This window comes from Phlebotomus papatasi, chromosome 1, assembly GCF_024763615.1.
Source record: "Phlebotomus papatasi isolate M1 chromosome 1, Ppap_2.1, whole genome shotgun sequence".
NCBI classification, from domain to species: domain Eukaryota; kingdom Metazoa; phylum Arthropoda; class Insecta; order Diptera; family Psychodidae; genus Phlebotomus; species Phlebotomus papatasi.
Genome location: NC_077222.1, coordinates 32,653,955 through 32,672,981, shown reverse-complemented (window position 1 = coordinate 32,672,981; position 19,027 = coordinate 32,653,955). Strand labels below are relative to the sequence as shown.

Genomic DNA, 19,027 nt, shown 5'->3' with positions numbered 1-19,027 from the left:
ACACCGATTTCGGATCAATACTGCAGGGTAAAATTAACATTTCAGGAATGTTATTTTAACTTTTTCGGATTTCTTTCAGTGTAGGGGGGGGGGGACTGGGGCAAAATTTGTCAAAACAAAAATTTCAATATTCACTATTTTCGAAAATAAAAAAAGAGACTGAGGCTTGAAATTTTTATCATAAATAGACTTCATGTACCTTCTTAAACTTACAAAGTTTCAAGGGATTCGAGGAAGGATTATGTAAAATAAAAAATAATGAAATTTTTAACCCAATTTTTGAATATTTGGCTTACAGAAAATATCAATATTGATTAGCTCAATTTAAGCACATTTCTCGCTGAGATAGAGAAAAATTATCTTCAACAAAGTTATAGAGGAATAAATTTCCTATAAAAATATGTCTATTTGATATTTTTAGCGTTTGCGAGAGTAAAACGTCACAAATTATCCGAAAACTGACAAAATTTGTCCCAGCAGTTTTGAGAATCTCCACAAAATCGACTTTTAGAAAATGATTCGAAAATCACATTTCTTTCGAGATAGAGGAAAATAGTCTTCTGCAATGTTGTAGAGCAGTAAATTTTCTATAAGAATATGCTTATTATAAAACGTTTTAGTTTTCTCAGAGTTCATGAAAGAATTAAATATTATGCGTTTTGAAAAGTTTTGCATCAGTCTCCCCTACCGCTTAATGCAAAATAAAGATGTTATCCCACTCCTTTCATGAAAGTATGAAAAACAAAAATCAAACTGCCCCATGGTCCCCTACATTTATCCAGGTTTATCAGTAACGATAAGTTGATCCATTATTGAATCTATTTATCTACTTAGCATAACAACAAAGTCTAATTCCTTATCTTTGATTTAAAATTTAGCTACAGCAAATTACTGAAGTCAGCATATATTTAGTTTCGAGCCTAATCGAAATCTCATTCTTATTTAAAATACAAATGATTTTGAAGCATTCGTTGATCATATTGTCAGATAGTAAAATTTTATTTACTGTGCTCTCAAAAGATTATCTCAAAATTTGCAATTTTAATTACAATCCAATCGAAGCCTAATTGATTGAATGGCTCTGAAGAGAGTAAAGTCCCAAAGGCAATATTCAAAAGTCTTTAGATTCAGAATCAACGAGAGCATCTCAACTAAATCAAATGGGACTCCCTGCGAGCAAGTGATTATTATTGCTTGTTAATCTGACAGGTATGAGAGTCAAAAGAGTTGATGGGGACATGGGAATAAAAGAAAAAAAAAGTCAAGAGTCGGCTAAAGTCACGTAAAAAAGTGATCTTCTTTTTTTGTCCTTCCTCTCTTCCATCCATGTCCAACTGTTCTCGATTCCATCCTGAGATCTCTGGCTTCTGTTGCTTCTTCTTTTGTCGTTGGCTCAAAAGGTAGCGACGTCTTCTTAACAACCTCTTTCCTCCTTTTTTTTTACCATCCCAACCCGTTTCGTGTCATTCGACTGAAGAACACCACCTTTTTTCACCACAGCGAGAGATCTCTTGGATCATTCCTTGATGATCTTCTCCCCTCAACAACATATTACCTTCTTGAAGCTCATCCGCGACTTTTGTTGAATGATCCCGCCGACAAGTTAAATAGGGAGGACGAATCACGATATTTTGCCCACCAAAACATTTATTGCAAATCACGATAATTTTATATTGACGACAAAGTTTTCTTGCACAAAAAGACTTCTTGTGTTGAGAATTTCTGGTGTCTTGCAATCGATTTGTTTTCCGCTTACTTTTTTTTCTTTTTTTCCTTCCACTTTGTGGTTTGGCTTCGTTTTTTTTTTCTTAAGTTGATCAGGAGGGGCGCTTATCTTCAAGAAGAATCACCATGATAAATGTCTCTGAATTGAAATTGAGACTGTGATCCAAAAAAACGCGATCTACATTCCCCAATTTTCCATGAAATGCTTTTGGTGGGCTCCAAAAGTTTACTCTTGGAACACCATAAATTTTATCACTGATTTATACTTTCAATTGATTTCTACGAATTCTTGGTGGGATTCTTGAAGTGCTAATGCCGCTAAAGCAAATATTTGTAACGTTATCAATGAAAACAGAATGTTTTAGTTTTGTTTATGGAAATGCACAGAATATTAAATATTGTAATTTTTGTAATAGAAAATTTTATTTACCGACAATCTAAATATGAAATAGTTAAACCAAAGAGTTAAAACAACTTTACGTCCGAGATAAATTATCTCGACGGTTATCTATGTAACAATTACTCTATCTTAATGTGACATATCATCTCGATTAAAGTGAATGCTTATGTGTTTTCGATTTAAAAATATACTTCAGACGAATAATAAAATAGAATTTCGTGAAGAACGTGTGTCCTAAGTATCTCGCAATTAAGGATGTGAAGCTCAAAAAACAAATAAAGTAAAATATACCTAAAAAAAATAAACAAAAAGAATAAAGAAATTGAAAAAATAAAAAAAATAAATAAAATAGGGTAAATGTCCTAATTCAAAACCATTTTCAGACGCTTTAACTCTTTAACGACGAGACAGTTTTCGCTGACCGAAAATCAGCAATAAAAATGAAACCGATAAACAAAATCAGTAAAAGGCCTTACATCTAACCTTGGAAAGTCCAACAGAGTCTGATTCGTGTATTTTTTTCCTCTATGAGCGATACGGACATAAATAACCTAAAAATTTAAGTAATTTTTCTAACATAACCAATGAATGAAAATTTTCACTCTAATGAAAAATATTATGTTTGAGTATTGTAGTTTCTTTTTCCAAAACGGTTTTACTTAAAAAAAAAATTGTAAGTATAAAAAATAATTAAAATTAATTTTCATTATGAGAATTTAAAAATTCGTCATTTTTTAGCTTAAAAATTTACTATATAACAAATAGCTGAAGCCTTGCAAAAAATATCCTAGATTCCTTCAACCTTCTACTTTGCAAAAATGTACAAACATAAGGAAAAAATAACTTTAGGTAGTAGGGAAAAATTATTTTCTTTATGTGACACCGGTGTTTCAATCGTCCTTAAAGGGTTAACTTTGACAGAAGATTCAACACATTAAGTTCATATTTTTCTGAAGAGAATTACATAAATTTGCTCCTTGACTCTTCTAGAATGTTACTGTTTAGTGAAAATTCTTTAGATACAATTTGAAGGCTTCTTAAATACAAGAAAAATACGCGAGTGTAAAATGCTTCTATTGGAAACATATTAATCCAAATGGAGACAAGGGAAAGTTTCTAATTGGAGACAAACAGTGTAAGTGAAACCGCGACGAAAGGCTTCCAAAACCTTGTTGAGTAGCTCTTCAGTGTAGGATTTGTTCTTATTCCTGGTCTTTTCTGGTTTCCCATCTAAAACAATAACAAAATCTCTCCAAAAAAAATCATATTTCCGGGGTTTTCTATTGAAGCATTTGCAGACACTTCAGAAAAACTCTTTTTGTTCACAAAATAGGTAATTATTTCATTTGAAAACTTCACGTACCGTTAACAATAAAGATGAGAACTTAATTTAACTAAAATTAGCCAGAAATATGACATAAATGTTAAACGAAACGAATAAACAACAATTACCTCATTGTGTTTTTCATTGGAAAACATGGTCGATCGATGAAAAATTCGATGGTAAAAAGGTACACTTTTAATTTTTCTGAGAAATTAACATATTAAAATTTGTGAATATGAATGGATTTTCGCTTTATTTGGAGCAAAATTAACTAAATAATGAAACTGTGGTATAGAAAATATATAAATATAAGAATTTAGTACTGTATTTATCATGAAAACAATGACGTTTCCATTTGGAGTAGCGAAAAATCTCCATTTGAAGCAGGTTTTGAATTAGCTTAATTTACCCTAAAAAAATAGTAAAATTTAATAATTTTGTCTTTTTTATGTAAATTTCTAATCAAATTTGTTCCAAAAAAAGACGAAATTATTGAAAACATCAAGTATATATTTTTATCAATGTAAATAATGAAAAACTTTTATTTTTCGAGAAGTTTTGAATTTCTGAAGAACCCTTTGAACACTAAAGTTATATAGAGAGTGTTCACTTATGATTCTGTACCCACAATTTGAAATAGTATTTGCTGAGGTGTAATGCTCCAAGACTCTTGAGTGATTGTCCCAATTTGCGACATTTGCCCAATGAGACGATATGTGAATGTGTGCAATTAGTGGTGGTGAATTGTGGAGATGACTAGTGATGGGGTATGTCAATTGATAATGCATTTGTTTGTTGCAGAGCCGTCATCGTAAAGGTGTAGGAAGCACTGGAGTGGCCTCCAGAAGTGTCACAATCCACCGTTCAAGAGGTAGCCATTGTCACATGGTGGATGAACTGCACATGAGGCCATCGAGGCGAAATAACTCAAAGCCACCCCTTGCGGTGGCCCATACTTCGATGCTTGGACCAAAAGGTGGTGCTTGTGGTGGTAGATGGAACAGGTGTGTGGCCAAAGTGACTCTCTGTGGAATTCTGTGTCTCATGGCGACAATGGAGACGTGCCTGGCAGCCAGACAAGAAGGTACGTGGATCAATCTCGTATTTTTTCTTCCTACATCTCAATTTCCAATCAATATATATACTTAAGAAAGGGGGACCATTGTCTTCCTAGTTTGATCTGCACATTTTATATGAAAGTTATCTCATATACGATTTGCTCACTTTAATTCTGCAAATTTATGTTAAAAATGTGGTTAAACCTGCAAAATTCAATCTGAGAAAAGTACACCAAGTTTTTAAGTGAGACTAAGGGCAGAATCGCATTGACAGTAAAATGCTCACCGTATTTCGTTAATTTACGCATTTCCATTGCAATTTTTTCGCAAATTCTCAATTATCGTATTACCTTATCCATACTCGGTGGCACTTAAGTGAAAATAATATCAGAAAATTGAAGAAATAAAACGAAAATGCGATAAACAGTGAACAAAAAAATTGTGAGATTTTTTTGCTACAGTTTTTCGTACATGTTTTTGCTCGCCGTTTATAGCATTTTTTTGTTTATTTCTTCAATTTTCTGATATTATTTTCACCTAGTGCCACTGAGTATGAGATAAAGTAATACGCTAATTGAGAATTTGCGAAAAAATTACAATGGAAATGAGTAAATTAACGAAGTACGGTGACGGTGAGCATTTTACTGTCAATGTGATTCTGCCCTAAAGCACACAAATCGAATGGAAAGGTGAAGAAATTTTACAAACTGCTCTAAAAAAACTTATTTAGCGACCAAATAGATCTTGTTTAAATTTTATAAAAAGTATGTCGTTTACCAATTCTACAAAACTTCTTCTTATATTTTGTATGGAAAAAAAAACATCCTTTTGACAGACTTTTCTTAATTTGACAATACTCTTTTTTTAGGGTGCTAGAATAAACTCTTCATACCACCATTTTTGACATTAGGAAAGGTCCCAAATATTTGTATGTCTACCATGTAAAAAAGCGTACCCAGTAGGTTCTGGTTTAAATTAAACTTCAATGGTTCATTATTCCTTATTTTACTTATCTTCTGAAATTCTTAAAGGGGCGTGGCTTTATTATCTTTAAACAGGGAACTTAGAAGCCCCACCCGATATTCCACCGTTGTGAATTTTTGCTCGGAGAATTTTACTATACTCTCAAATATATATTGGGAAAATAAAATCACAACAATTGTTTGTTGGGAATTCGAGCCATTTTTAGCCAGAGAACTTAAGGGGAACTCATGGAAAACCCGGGAACTCCGGAAACTCGGGGAACCCGTACATTCTTAAGGAACTTTCGGGGAACCTGGAGAACCCACATACTGAGAAAAAACAGAGGGTGCGATTAACTTTTTTTCCTCATAACTTTAACACTTTTTAGGTGTAAAAATATATCAAAATTTTTTAATGTTAATTTTACACCTTTTTAAGGGTAAAATTAACATGTAAAAGGGTAACTTTAACCCCTAATACACCTAAAAATGGTAATATTTACACCGATTTTGGATTAATACTGCATTTCCGGAATGTCATTTTAACTTTTTCGGATTTCTCGTCAGTGCACATTCTCCAGGAAACTCTGTGGAAACCCGGAAAATCCCTACATTTTTCAGGGAACTCACGGGGAATACATTTTTTCGGAGAACCGAGAACTGTAGCCACTCTAATTTCTTACGAATAACCCCTTGTTCCTGCCAGGAAAAATAGATTTTTTAAGTAAAAAATCCTTATTGTTCCTTGTATCTTCACACTCCGTACCGCTTAAGTGTACTAAAAATTAGTACAAGCTCATATAGCTACGTTCTTTACGTTTTAAAATATTCAGCTTTTAATTAACATCCCTGGCGTGATATTCTGATTAATAATGATACGGTCATATCTTAATCGTAACGTAACTATATAAACATTGTAATTAACATTATCTAAATAATTAGTACTGAAGTAGTATAGTACTAAAAGAATAACTGGCATACAAATAATTTAATTTTCCATGACTAATATTTTAATTTAAGTTTAAAAGTGCACAATTTCAATTGTTATACTCAACTCCAAATCGTTTTCAAACCCATTCGAGAAAATTAGCAACGGAATAAACGACCGTCAGGAATAATTGTTTCAATTGATTTTTGGCCTGCAGAAAAGTTTTCTTGCATTTTATACTGAAAGCTTATTGTAGAAACTTTTCTCCCCATTATTTTCCCAAATTCACCCCAGATTTTGTCCAATTTCCTTCTCGCTTCCCCTCCCTCCGTTGAAGAGGAAAAAAAAGCACGAGAACGTCCACCCTAGAGAAAAGTGCTCACATACGCACGTAGGAAAATGTCCACAAGAAATCTTTTGGATGGTGAATAAAGAGGACAATGTGTAGAGGTTTGAAGATGGGAAAATCTCACTGTGGACAGGAGAAAATGCGTACTGAGGGTGTAAAACTGTGAAGAACCACCACATAATAACACCCTTTTATTCACCAACCCAGGGCTTCAATGGATTCTTCTCCTACGGGTGGAGATGGAGAGAGAGAAAGACGAAAAGGACGAGGGTTATCCGTGCTAAATGGTTAGGAACTATTGATTTCTGATTTAATACTCTTTTCTCTACCAGTTGTGCTAGCCCCAAAAGTATCTCTCTGGTGATCGGGTAGCGTTCGGAAATACGCAAAAAAAAGGATCAAGTATCCCTATTCGCTTGTTTCCTTCCACCCACTACGTCCTCCACATCCTCTTAATGTCTTAGGGGTTTATATCTTAAGATGGTCCACCATTGGGATATTGTATATCGAATGACCTCCAATAAAATATATCCGCCGGAGAAGGAAAAAATAGGACATAAAAAATTTACGAGAAGAAAATCTCTCCCGCACATTGAGATTTCTTTTCTGGTCTATGCCCCATTCCAGAATCTTGGACGACTTGCACGTGTGGAATCACTAATAGACAGCCTAGTGCGATATCATAGAAAATGGAAAAATCAAAACGAAGGAATTATAGGATGTAACGGTAAAGTCAAGAAACAGAAATTCGCAAGTACAACATAATGCATTACTGTAATGACAAAGGGAGCGCCCATATTGTTATTTAAATTCAAACTAGTAAAATTAGAAGGACCATAGGAATGCAGGACTTAAGACCTCTATATACTGGGAGCAATTTTTGTAAAAACTACTTTTTTAAAGAAATTTTCCCCTATCATTGTAGGCGGAAACGTAAAAAATTGTTTCAAAAAGACAATTTTTGATGAAAATTGTGTAGAGATCATTAAGAACGAACTCTGCAAAACAACGATATGTCGACCTTTCTTACATTTCGTTCTTTACTAGAAGATGATATTAGACTAGAAAGCTCCGCCGATAAATAATTGCAAGACGTGTCTTTTTCACCTTTTCAAATTTTAAGGGTCAAAATTTAAAAAGAGATATTGTATGACTGTTATTATTATGCAATCTCATGTTTTACAGAGGTCGTACATAAACAAGCTCCGCCTATTAAAATTTTAGGACACGTCTTGTATAAAAGTTAACGTCAGATAGGTCAGACTAAAAAATAATGAGACAAGAGAAAATCGCTTCCAGGCCAAAGACTATTTGTAACGTGGATAATTTAGAAACTATTACAAAACTGACTACTAATCATCATGAAGTTAGGTTAAAAGATATGAGAAACGTTCTAGAACGAAACAATATAAAAGTTCAAGTTGTTCACAGTTAAGATTCTTTAAAGTTTTTATAGAGAATAAATAAGTATAAATTTCTTGAGTAAGCCACGCCTAAACAATTTTCAAGACACGCCTCCCTGAAGGACTGTCCCAGAAGAATAAAAGTAAAATTAACTACTACTTTCTGGCCTCTCTATTGGGCATATTGTACGTTTCTTTAAGAGTTGAACGTTTAGAAAATTTGATGTTTAAAAAAATTACAGAATTTACACGTTCAGAAGTTTAGAAAGTTTACGCCTTCTTTAGAAGCTTTTTTTTATTATGTAATGCTTAATAAGGGGTCACTAAGCATTTCCATATTATACAGGAAGTTCATTTTACTCTCATGACCAGAATAATTTTAGGCCACGCCCACTTTACAGTGTTCTTATAAATCGAATCTGAAGTGTTTAAATAGTAACGGGGTACTTCAGCTCTCTAGGAAAAAATAATTTTTGCAATTTAAATTATAAGTGATCTCCGTGCAAAAGTGTTTTAACATTTTTCTTCATAATTTAGCAGAATTTTCTTTGAATGCATGTCTTCTATGTAAAAAAGCATATATCTAACATATCTAAGTAGGATGCTACTACTGATATATTTTTTCTGAAATGTCTTTTTAATGAATAATTTTGGGGGCGTGGTCTAATTTTTATGAGATGGATAATGGCTATTCCTTCAAGAAGTGGCGAAAGTAGTTTGTTTTCTGTATGTTAAAGTACTAACATATGAAGTATGTATTAATTATTCAATAATCGGATCAATATTAGATGGTAGTTCTTGAAGGGGCGTGGCCTAAAATTATCACTAGTCAAAGCTGAATTAAGCTAAATTTTCAAGATTATAATACAAAAAAAAGTATATTGAGGCAAAATTTTAAACTCATTTTATTTGACTCTGATACTTTTTAGTTGAAAAAAAAATCTAGCAACTAGTATTATGCACTTTTGTCTGCAGTTTCTGCACAAAACACAGACCCAAAGGAGTTAAAAGGAGTATTTTATTGTTATTTCATTATTTCCCCTTCTTGGTGCTTCTCATCCGCTGTTTTTGGATGGTTCTTCGTGTTCCCGATTTTTTTTTCTGTGCTTGGTTCTCAAAGTGAAATAAAAAGTCGAATCGATGCTACAGTAAAAGTGTATAATGTTTAATTTAACTTTTACCGTTTCCGGCACGAAGTTTCCTCTTTTTATGTCTTTTTCCATGCAGAAGAATACAATTCGCATGGGGGATGATGAGGCAAAAGCTCGAGTTGAGAGTTAGAAGATTTAATTCTCAAAGTTGAACCCATTTTCTCTTCATGGTCGTTATTCCTTTTTTTTTGGTCGCTCACTGTCTTTTTTATTTTGATAATGCAGAGAATTATTTATTGGATGGTTATAATCGTTAAGAGATTGTGCGGTAGTGATAGCTTTGAATATTTTGGAAGGCGTTGTTAAGTAATGATTGTTCATTTTCACAAGTAAGTAATTATATTAATGTGTGATAAATCCGGATGAGAAATTCTAATTTGAGAAATTTCCTGAGAACTAAAATATAATGCCAAGTTGGTTAAATTTAGGATGTTTCCTATATAATGAGTTCTCGAATGGTAACACTTGTTAATGTCCAGGAAGAAATAATCTCACACACAAAGTTACTGGAATATACAGGTGAAATTATCTATAAAATACCTTCAATACTAATTAATTAATTTATACACAACATCGAAGTGTTGTCTTCTGATTATGTCACGAATGTGTGTGGTGATATCAAAATGGAAGGCATAAGATTTGTCGTCTAACAGCAAAGATATGAGCAATAAATTATAGTCCAATATAGAGACAAAATAATATTAATATTGAATAACACCATTTGAGATATTCGAGAGAGAAGTCTCATATAGTCATCACGATGAGATGATGATGGTGATATTCCTGACACGTTGACACAAGCAATTGATATGTATGTGAGTGGTTGTGTTTATTAAACGTGATGAGAAATATTAATTATTGGTTTTGAAATTATTCTCAGTGACTATGTATACACCTCACAAATAATATAGAGCACATTTGGTAAAATCTTGGGGGTGATAGACCGACGTCTTGAGAATTAACCACAGAAGCTTATTAGTTATATTTCCACTCAAAGTTCTAAAATTGAATTAAAACACTTTATACGAGACTTATTGATATGAAATTTTGGGTTCCTCCACTTAATTCATCTCATTGTTTCGCACAAGTTTATTCTTGTACCTACCATTAGGATTTTGTTATAACTGCTACGTCTATACTTAGCAGATTCATTAATGAAATTAGACCAAGTTTTATAGCTTTCGATAAAGATTCTTTAATAATAAATTCTAAATTTCTGAAAAATAATTTTTTGGATAGCGATTTATCCGATTTATCAGTGAAATTTTCAAATTTATCAGGAGGAATTTAGTATATAATTATCGTATCTGGTTTATTTTATAACTATTTTATTTTTTGGGAAAGAATCACCACATAGCGTGAGAGGTATTATATCAAAATAGTCATGAAAGCTTTCGAATGGGTGATTTAGCTGAGTGTGAGAAACCTTGTGAGAAGTCTCCAAGTGAGAGAAAAGTCAAGGAGTTCAAAATGTATGAGAAGTTACTCCTTAGATAAATTTGATGAGTTCTGAAGAGATAGGGGAAAGTGGGGCACCTTTGAAATTGGGATTTTTTTTTAAATCTATTTTTAACTAAAATTGAGCCTTATCATGATTATAATAAGCTGCAAAAACAGATTTAGAAGCTAAATTACATTATGATATGGCTCAGTTCCACTTAAACATAGGTGAAAAATCCCAATTTCAAAGGTGCCCCACGTGCCCCATATTAAAAGGTGCCTCAGTTTCTCCTAGTTTGCAATAATCCATTATTGAAATTCAATAAATATCACGAATTAGCTCGTATGATTTTATGGTGCCATAAAAAAATACTTTGGAGGTTCGTTATCAACGATAAGACGGCGGTGGCCACTATCATACAAACATTGAATTCCTTGAAAACATGTATCTGTTAAATTTTTTCCTCAAGACTACTAGCTCAAAAGTGTTATATGTGTAAATTGAACAGAACTTCAATTGAAAATATAAAGGGGAAATCGTTCTTCTGACATTTTTTATAGTACTTGGCAGTTTTCATGTGTTTTTGAGTAATGTCTTTTTTTAAGAAGTTGTAAATTGAAGATTTCTGAATTTTATCACCAATGGAATTCTACTTAAAGTTAGTATCATTGAGTTCTTAGTATAAAAAGTTTTTATAGAAGAATGAAGTTGAATAAACGCGAAAAGTAGTCTTGTTACCAGTATTAGCCAAAATACTACCAAGGGCCAAAATCCCCGAAAAGCCAAAATCCCGAGGAGACAAAGTCCCGAATGGGTCGAAATCCCGAGGGCATAATTTCCAAATGGGTCAAAACTCCGAGAAGCTCGGAGTCCCGAGCGGATCAAAACCTCCCGAATTAGTCGAAATCCTGAATTGGTCGAAATTCCGAATGGACCAAAATTCCGAATAGATCAAAATCGTGAATTAGTTGAAAGTCCAAATGGATCATCCCGATGACCCACATTTCGAATTTGTCGAAATCCCGAATGAGTCTAAGTCCCTAAAAGACAAAATCCCGAAGAATCGAAATTCCAAAAAGCCAAACTCCCGAGGAGACAAAGTCCCGAATGGGTCGAAATCCCGAAGGCCCAAATTCCGAATGGATTAAAACTCTGAAAAGCTCGAAATTCTGAGCGGATCGAAACCTCCCGAATTAGTCGAAATCCTGAATTGGTCGAAATTACGAACGGACCAAAATTGCGAATAGATCAAAATCTCGAATGAGTTAAAAGTCCGAATGGATCATCCCGTTGACCCACATTTTGAATTTGTCAAAATCCCGAATAAGTCTATGTCCCAAAAAGTCAAAATCCCGAAGAACCAAAATTCCACAACAAACCAAACTCCCGAAAGTTAAGCGATGGGTGCAATAATGAGAATGCTGGATTTTGGCGTTTGAGATTTTGACCTTTTCAGGATTTTGGAGTTCGAAACTTTGATTTTCGGGATTCTGACCGGGATTCATATTATACCGTGCTTTCTATTTCTTTTTTCACATTATTTAATTTATTTACGAACTCTTTCTTGAAAAACATTTCATGGTAGATCTTTAGAAAAGAAGGTTTTTTTGAAACCCCATTCAAAAAACATAAATTTTAAATTTAAATAATAACATGAAGTTAGTTTTCGATATTACTTTTTTCAAAAATTTAATAATATTTTTTTGCAAATTTCTTATCGTTTTCTTAAGAAAATTAGGAAAACAATATATAAGATAATTATTAAAATTATGCTATGTACGATACTGACTAATGAAAATAATTCCGTATTATAAACAGATAATTGTTGATAAATAGATAATTTAGGATTTTAGACTAATTTGCATTCGTGTATATAACTAATTATATGTATTTCAATGGTGTATTATGTTAAAGCTTGAGGGACTAAAGTTTAATTTTCAAAATATACTCTAGTTCTGCTTGGAATAATCGGTTTTACTTATATAGCTTCAACCATCCTTAGGAAGCGAATATGCAAGGTTGGGGGAGTGAATTAGACTTGGAGTATCAATGTTAGAATTGGAAACAGTAAATTAGAGACATGGCGTGGCAAGATCCAATGATATTAATATTAGTTACACTTGCAATCAAATTTGGTAATGTTTAGATTAGGAGGGTGGGGTGAGGTATATATCTGGAAGTTCTGTAATAGTTTCATGATGTGTGTACAAATATCTGTGTAATTAGGCAGCAACTTCACCTCAGTATATCCACCCATTCCACCCTCAATAATGGGTCAATAACCAGAAGCCCGTGCAGTGGGTGGCAAAATATGCATATATATGGTTGGATGGACGTTTGGGGTGTGAGACTACATGAGGATTACATGCGATGAACAGCGGCAGAATTAATCATTGGAGATGCGTTTTTTTGTGCCATCATGTCGACGTCGTCGCTTGGCGTCGTCGTTGCGCTTGTTGTGTATTGAAAATTAAATTGAGTCCGACAGAAATTCAATAAGGGTTGTTGGCAAATACAAGAGCTAATAAAATGCACAATGAGATCGAACCGGGTGGCGGACTCTGGGGGTTGGCCTCAATGGGAGTTTGGGGAAGGTTATAAATGTCCTCGGTTGAGTGTTGAAAGCTCTGGAAGCCAGCACAAAAAAAAAGCTCACAGACTGGAATCCATGGGGAGATGGTTGAAAAGGATGTGAAACGCAGGAAAAGAGTGTAAGAGCAATCGTTGTAAAGTGGATTTTGTCATTTGGTTGCAATTTCCCGTACTGTACAGAATGGTCTTCTCTCTTTTTTTCTCCTCTCAGCTGAGATAGAAATCTTTCATGCCTAATGGAAACTCAAACAGGAAACTTTATGGATCTTGTTTCTGAATTTAAGATAAGTCTGAGAATTATTTTTAAAAAAATTTCTAAGTATATGGTTTTCTCTCCATATCGAGAAAGGAAAAGCATTAGTAAATTATCAAAAAGTAAATTATCACGAATGGTTGGTTCAACTTGTGGAATCAATGCCAAAAATTATTCGATTTGTATTTCGGATGGTGTAGTAATACGAGCAATACGAGGGTTTCCAGTGAAAGTTTCAATAAGAAAAAAGGCATTCGGAGATTGGTTTCGCAAGCCAAAGAAAAGACAGTTTTACTTCTCGTTTCTTCCGCGTGGTGGCTGAAGTATTTTTTGTTCGAATTTCGAGGTGTCTTAAAAATGTCAACTTTATGTCAGTATTTCTTTTGTTTTTTTTGGGAAAAATACATAATGAAGCTTTATATTCCACGTTAAATGATTTTCTTCATTCACAACAGGAGTTTAAAAAATTCCAAGGTCGGTTTCGAAATCTATAGGAAAGACATTTATACCAACGACTCCTTCATATTACCATAGACGATAGGTAGAGGTTTGAATGTATTCGGTAGTCACTTTATAAAGCGTTTTTTATTGGTGCGGCACTAGATCACGTTACTATCCCCTCTCTTTTTTACTGCTCGAACTCAAAGGGAGAGCACTTATGTAATCGACTTTTTTTCAACTTCTCACTGTTCTGGAGCTTAAACGGCAAGAGATATCGACTTCCGGTCTTCGGTGACCCTTCCTCAAATGACATTATCTTGTACCCAACCTCTTTAATTTCCCCCCTCCCATTTCATACGTTCCCTATCCCCCAAAAATAGGTCAAAATCGAGGTATTTCCAATTTTTCTCAAAATTGGCCCAAGCTTTTTCAATGATTTTTGGATATGTTTTAGAGCTGGTCCTGGTGAACATTTCGGTAATGAATCGGTCAAGTACCGATATTCTGCTTTTCAAATACTTTTATGATTTATGAATTAATTTGATCTCTAGTAGATCAGTGATTCCAAAAGATTATGCAAAGATTGATATTCATCTGAAATATGGAAATATGATAGAACAGGAAAAAAGAATAGAGAAATTACATTAGTAATATTTTTCTAATATATCCTCCAACTCAAAAAATACAATATTTCATATAGAAGAAGTACGGTTCTAGGCGGTCATTGCAGCATGAAGGCTCAGTTCCTTTCCAACATAGGAAAAAAATCACAATTTCAAAGCTGCCCCACATAAACACATAAACATAAATCTTTTTAAACAGAACGAAAAAACATCGTTCTTCTCCTTTCTCATCATTTCTCTCGTCTCTCTTATATCATCGACGCGTCGAGCGGGCAATCGGCAAAAGCCGTTGGGCTTCGAGATACCTATCGGCGACTTGTATGTATGAGTAAAATTTTCTACCTTTCGTCTATGATAATATGAAGGAGTCGTTGTTTATACTACTCGTTGCGTCCACGTGATGGCTGAAAGACTTCTTATGCGAATTTCGATGTGTCAACAGGGGTCTATCTTCACTTTGTAGAGAGTAGAGCCTGAGTGGATCAGTTGGTAGAGTAGTGTCTCTATGACTGTGAGGTCTCGGGTTCGAAACTCGGCAGCTGAAGATTTTTTAGTAGCCGTATCAAATTAGTCCAGTGAATGGATGAAAAAGTAATGCATAATACATTGACAATGAACCGCCTAAACGAGAGGGGCTGGTACAGAAACAAGTTCGGCATAAAGAGATCTGTCGATACAATTACACATTCACTGCAACTGACTCAACCAAGGCTGGTCTGCCGCAATATAGAAAAGGCACTGTGTATGTACCTCAGGCATACAGAAGCCGAGATATGGAGCTGGAGGATCGCCTTGGGGGTTAAGATAGAATGGAATAATGGGGAGTGCATAATGGGCCCAAATAAGTGGCCTGGATGCAGCGGAACCTATAAAGATTTAAGCCGACCCATAAACAAACCTTTTGTAGAGAGTAAATGCAAAGCAATGATATGGTCATAGTAACCCCTGGCTAAATGTCTTTTTTATATGGAACTGTTTGAAGCCAAGTCATAAATTGCCTCCAAACTCAGCTTGCACTTCGAGTTACGAAAAACTTTTAAGATGGAAATACAGAATATTTATTCATCTTTACAAGGCGCAGAGTCCTGTGTGCAAGGCACACCTCAATTGTAACATATATCGTGTAACGGTCACGAGTGCAGAAAAATTTCCATACGAATCTGTATGTGAATGTGAGAAAGTGGCTTCAACTTTGAATGCCGCTTACCAGGGGGGTAGGGGCATAGTATTCTTGTTTCATATTCGCTTCCCCTTTTCATCCAAAACTATGTTTTTGTGATTGCTCCAAAACGCATCGTGCGGTTTTTTTAATTGTTGGATATGTTTTAAAGGTTATTTAGGCGAATATTTTGTCCATATACGAAAATACCGTTGAATCATTCCTAATAACGATTTTTCAAGTTCAAAGGTTAAAAAGGCTCTAGAATAGTCTAGTATCACTAGTATCTAGTAGCATTTTCAGGCACGTTGAAAAGGACTTGGAATTCCTGACTGTTATATATGAAATATAACTATGAAATTTATGAAATATTGCTCCCTAAACTTTTATAGCAAACCAATGTATAAAAAGGCGCAAAGAGTGCAGTTAGTCCTCTTTCGCCTCCCAGTGAACCAATATGCGACATCATCGTCAAACTAAATAAAACCTTTTGTGATAATCCAATTGTGTATTTTTAATGTCGCATATCACTGGCGACGAGCTAAAACGTAGTGAATCTGATCACGAATCAAACAGTAGTGAATCTGACCAAGAACAATTCGATCGTGAAAGTAGTGAAGTGGATGTGAGTGTGCAGTTTAAGCCAAAAATGTCTACACTCATTGGCTCAATTGAGGCTTACATGCCCGGTGAAAATTTTACACACTACCGGAATCGCATGAATCATCTGATATCTGGAAGCGGAATCGAGGATAGTCGCAAATTATCCATTGCTATCACCTTGATGGGGCCCACCTGCTACTCAAAATTGGTCTCATTATTGTCTCCAGAGAAACCCGAAGACAAAAGTTACGATGAGGTGATGACAATTCTCGAGAAGCACTTCAAAGAGACAAACAACGTGATTTCGGATAGATGCACATTCAACATGCGTTTTCGTCACGACGGTGAGAGCATAGAAGATTACATCGTAGAACTCAAAAGTCTCTCACAGGATTGCCATTTCGGATCATTCTTAGAGGAAGCTCTAAGAGACAGATTGGTCAGTGGAATAAATGACCAACAGATTCAGTCAAAGCTAATTCTTCAGACTGAACTGACTTGGGAGAGAGCGAAAGACATCTGTATTGCGGAATTTCGTGCAAGACGGAATATTCAGTCTATGGGAGGATCTGCAATACCAACACACGCTGTTGAGCATGCTGATGGGTCACGGAAAAAATCATCGACCACGAGGCAGCCACATGGAAAATCACGCCACATGGACGGAAAGAAGCAACGAGACAAATCCAAAGGCTTAACGGACCAGAGTGGACAACAATGTAACCGGTGCGGATTAAGTCATAAAAAAGGAGAATGCAAAGCAGCCAATTCTACTTGTCGTGTGTGCGGGAAGAGAGGACATTGGGCATCTGTATGCTGGAGCAGTGCAGGAACGAGTGAGATTTACAATCTTTTATCTCTATATTCGACGTCATCAACTAACATTTATACTAACCCCATGCTTCTTTCTATTAGAGTAAACGACAAAGAGGTAACTTTCGAAGTGGACACTGGGGCTGTGGTATCGGTGATTGGTGATGATGTTTTCGGAGAAATTTTTCCTGATGCGCAACTGGAGCCCACTGATTTGAATCTTATGCTTGCCAATGGAGATCCGGTTGATCTTAAAGGAAGATTCTTGGTGAGTGTTCGATCTAAACATCTTTTTTTGTACGTGATCGCTGCTAAGAGAAGATCTTTACCATTGCTCGGTAGGGAATGGCTGTACAGATTGTTCCCCAAATGGCAAGAGGGTATAATCGGTACTTTTGATCCGAATGGTGTGGCCAAAATTGATGAGAATTTCATAGAAGAAATTAAATCAACCTTTCCCCGCGTAACTGATAATGAGGATAAAAATCCAATCGCGAATTTTACAGCAAAAATTCATCTCAAAGAAGATGCTAAACCAATTTTTTTCAAATCACGCGTGATCCCTTTTCATATTCGCGATAAAGTGAGTGATGAATTGGAAAGATTGAGGGAGGGGGGTGTAATTGAATCCGTGCAACACAGTCAATGGGCAAGTCCGATTGTGGTGGTTCCAAAAGGGGATACAATCAGGATATGTGTGGATTTCAAAGTCACCATCAATAAATTCCTGGAGAAGGAACATTACCCTTTACCTCAGATAGATGATCTTCTGGCCAAGTTAGGGACAGGGAAAATTTTCTGTTCAATCGACTTAAAAGGGGCATATCAACAGATTATGGTTGAAGAAAATTCAAGGGAATTTCTCACCATTAACACCCTAAAGGGTCTCTTCAGATTCAAGCGTCTACCTTTTGGAGTTGCTTCCGCTCCGAGTATTTTTCAAAGTTTCATGGACCAATTGTTAGGAAATGTCCAAGGAGTTGTTTGCTACCTGGATGATATTCTGGTTTATGGGCAAACTCGGGAGGGGGTAAAAGCCATCTTATGGGACGTCTTGGGAAAGCTTGAAGAGCATAATGTTAAAATTAATTTGAATAAATGCAAGTTTTTCGAAACTTCTATCAAATTTTTGGGACATGTGATCTCGAAATCGGGAATCCAACCCAATCCAGAAAAATTGAGGGCACTTGAAAATGCACCTCAACCCAAAACACTGAAACAATTGCAAGCGCTATTGGGTCTTGTCAATTATTATGGCAAATTCATTCCAGATTTGGCTAACAGGCTCAAGCCACTATACAATCTCTTAAAGACCGAAAACCGCGAGGGTCAGAAACTCAAATGGACCGAAGAACATTCGCAATGTTTCTTACGGTGCAAGAAGTTGCTTTGTGATGAGCAAATTTTGACTCATTTCAATCCCTCGTTACCTATAGTGGTAGCGGCTGATGCGTCACCTGACGGGCTGGGTGCGGTTTTATCGCACATCTGTGAAGATGGTGAGGAACGTCCTGTTTATTATGCATCTCGTACTCTCTCACCTGCGGAAAAAAATTATTCCCAGCTTGACAAGGAGGCGGCAGCGATAATTTTTGCTATCCAAAAATTCTATAAATTTCTTTATGGGCACAAATTTGTGATATACACAGATCACCGTCCTTTAATCTCGATTTTTGATGTTAAAAAATCAACCTCCATCCTTTTATCTCCACGTATGCTGCGCTGGCAGGAGATAATCTCATCCCTTGATTGCGAGTTGAAATACAGAAAGGGTAAGTCGCAGGGTAATTGCGATGGTCTCT

The 19,027-nt window shown here is 35.2% G+C and overlaps 2 protein-coding genes across 5 annotated transcripts in view; both read left to right on the top strand.

The window, feature by feature from the left end:
• LOC129798843 (uncharacterized) overlaps positions 1–19,027 on the top strand; it is a 527,934-nt gene that overhangs the window by 40,058 nt on the left and 468,849 nt on the right. For all 4 annotated transcript variants that reach the window (XM_055842247.1, XM_055842245.1, XM_055842244.1 and 1 more), the window contains exon 2: positions 4,251–4,533. In XM_055842247.1, coding sequence (XP_055698222.1) covers positions 4,251–4,533 — 283 coding nt within the window. The remainder of the gene's footprint in view (positions 1–4,250; positions 4,534–19,027) is intronic.
• LOC129798847 (uncharacterized) lies at positions 16,181–17,393 on the top strand. The gene is made up of 2 exons (XM_055842255.1): positions 16,181–17,248; positions 17,328–17,393. Exons 1-2 carry the CDS (start codon positions 16,327–16,329, stop codon positions 17,330–17,332), a joined length of 927 nt encoding a protein of 308 aa, XP_055698230.1. The 5' UTR covers positions 16,181–16,326; the 3' UTR covers positions 17,333–17,393.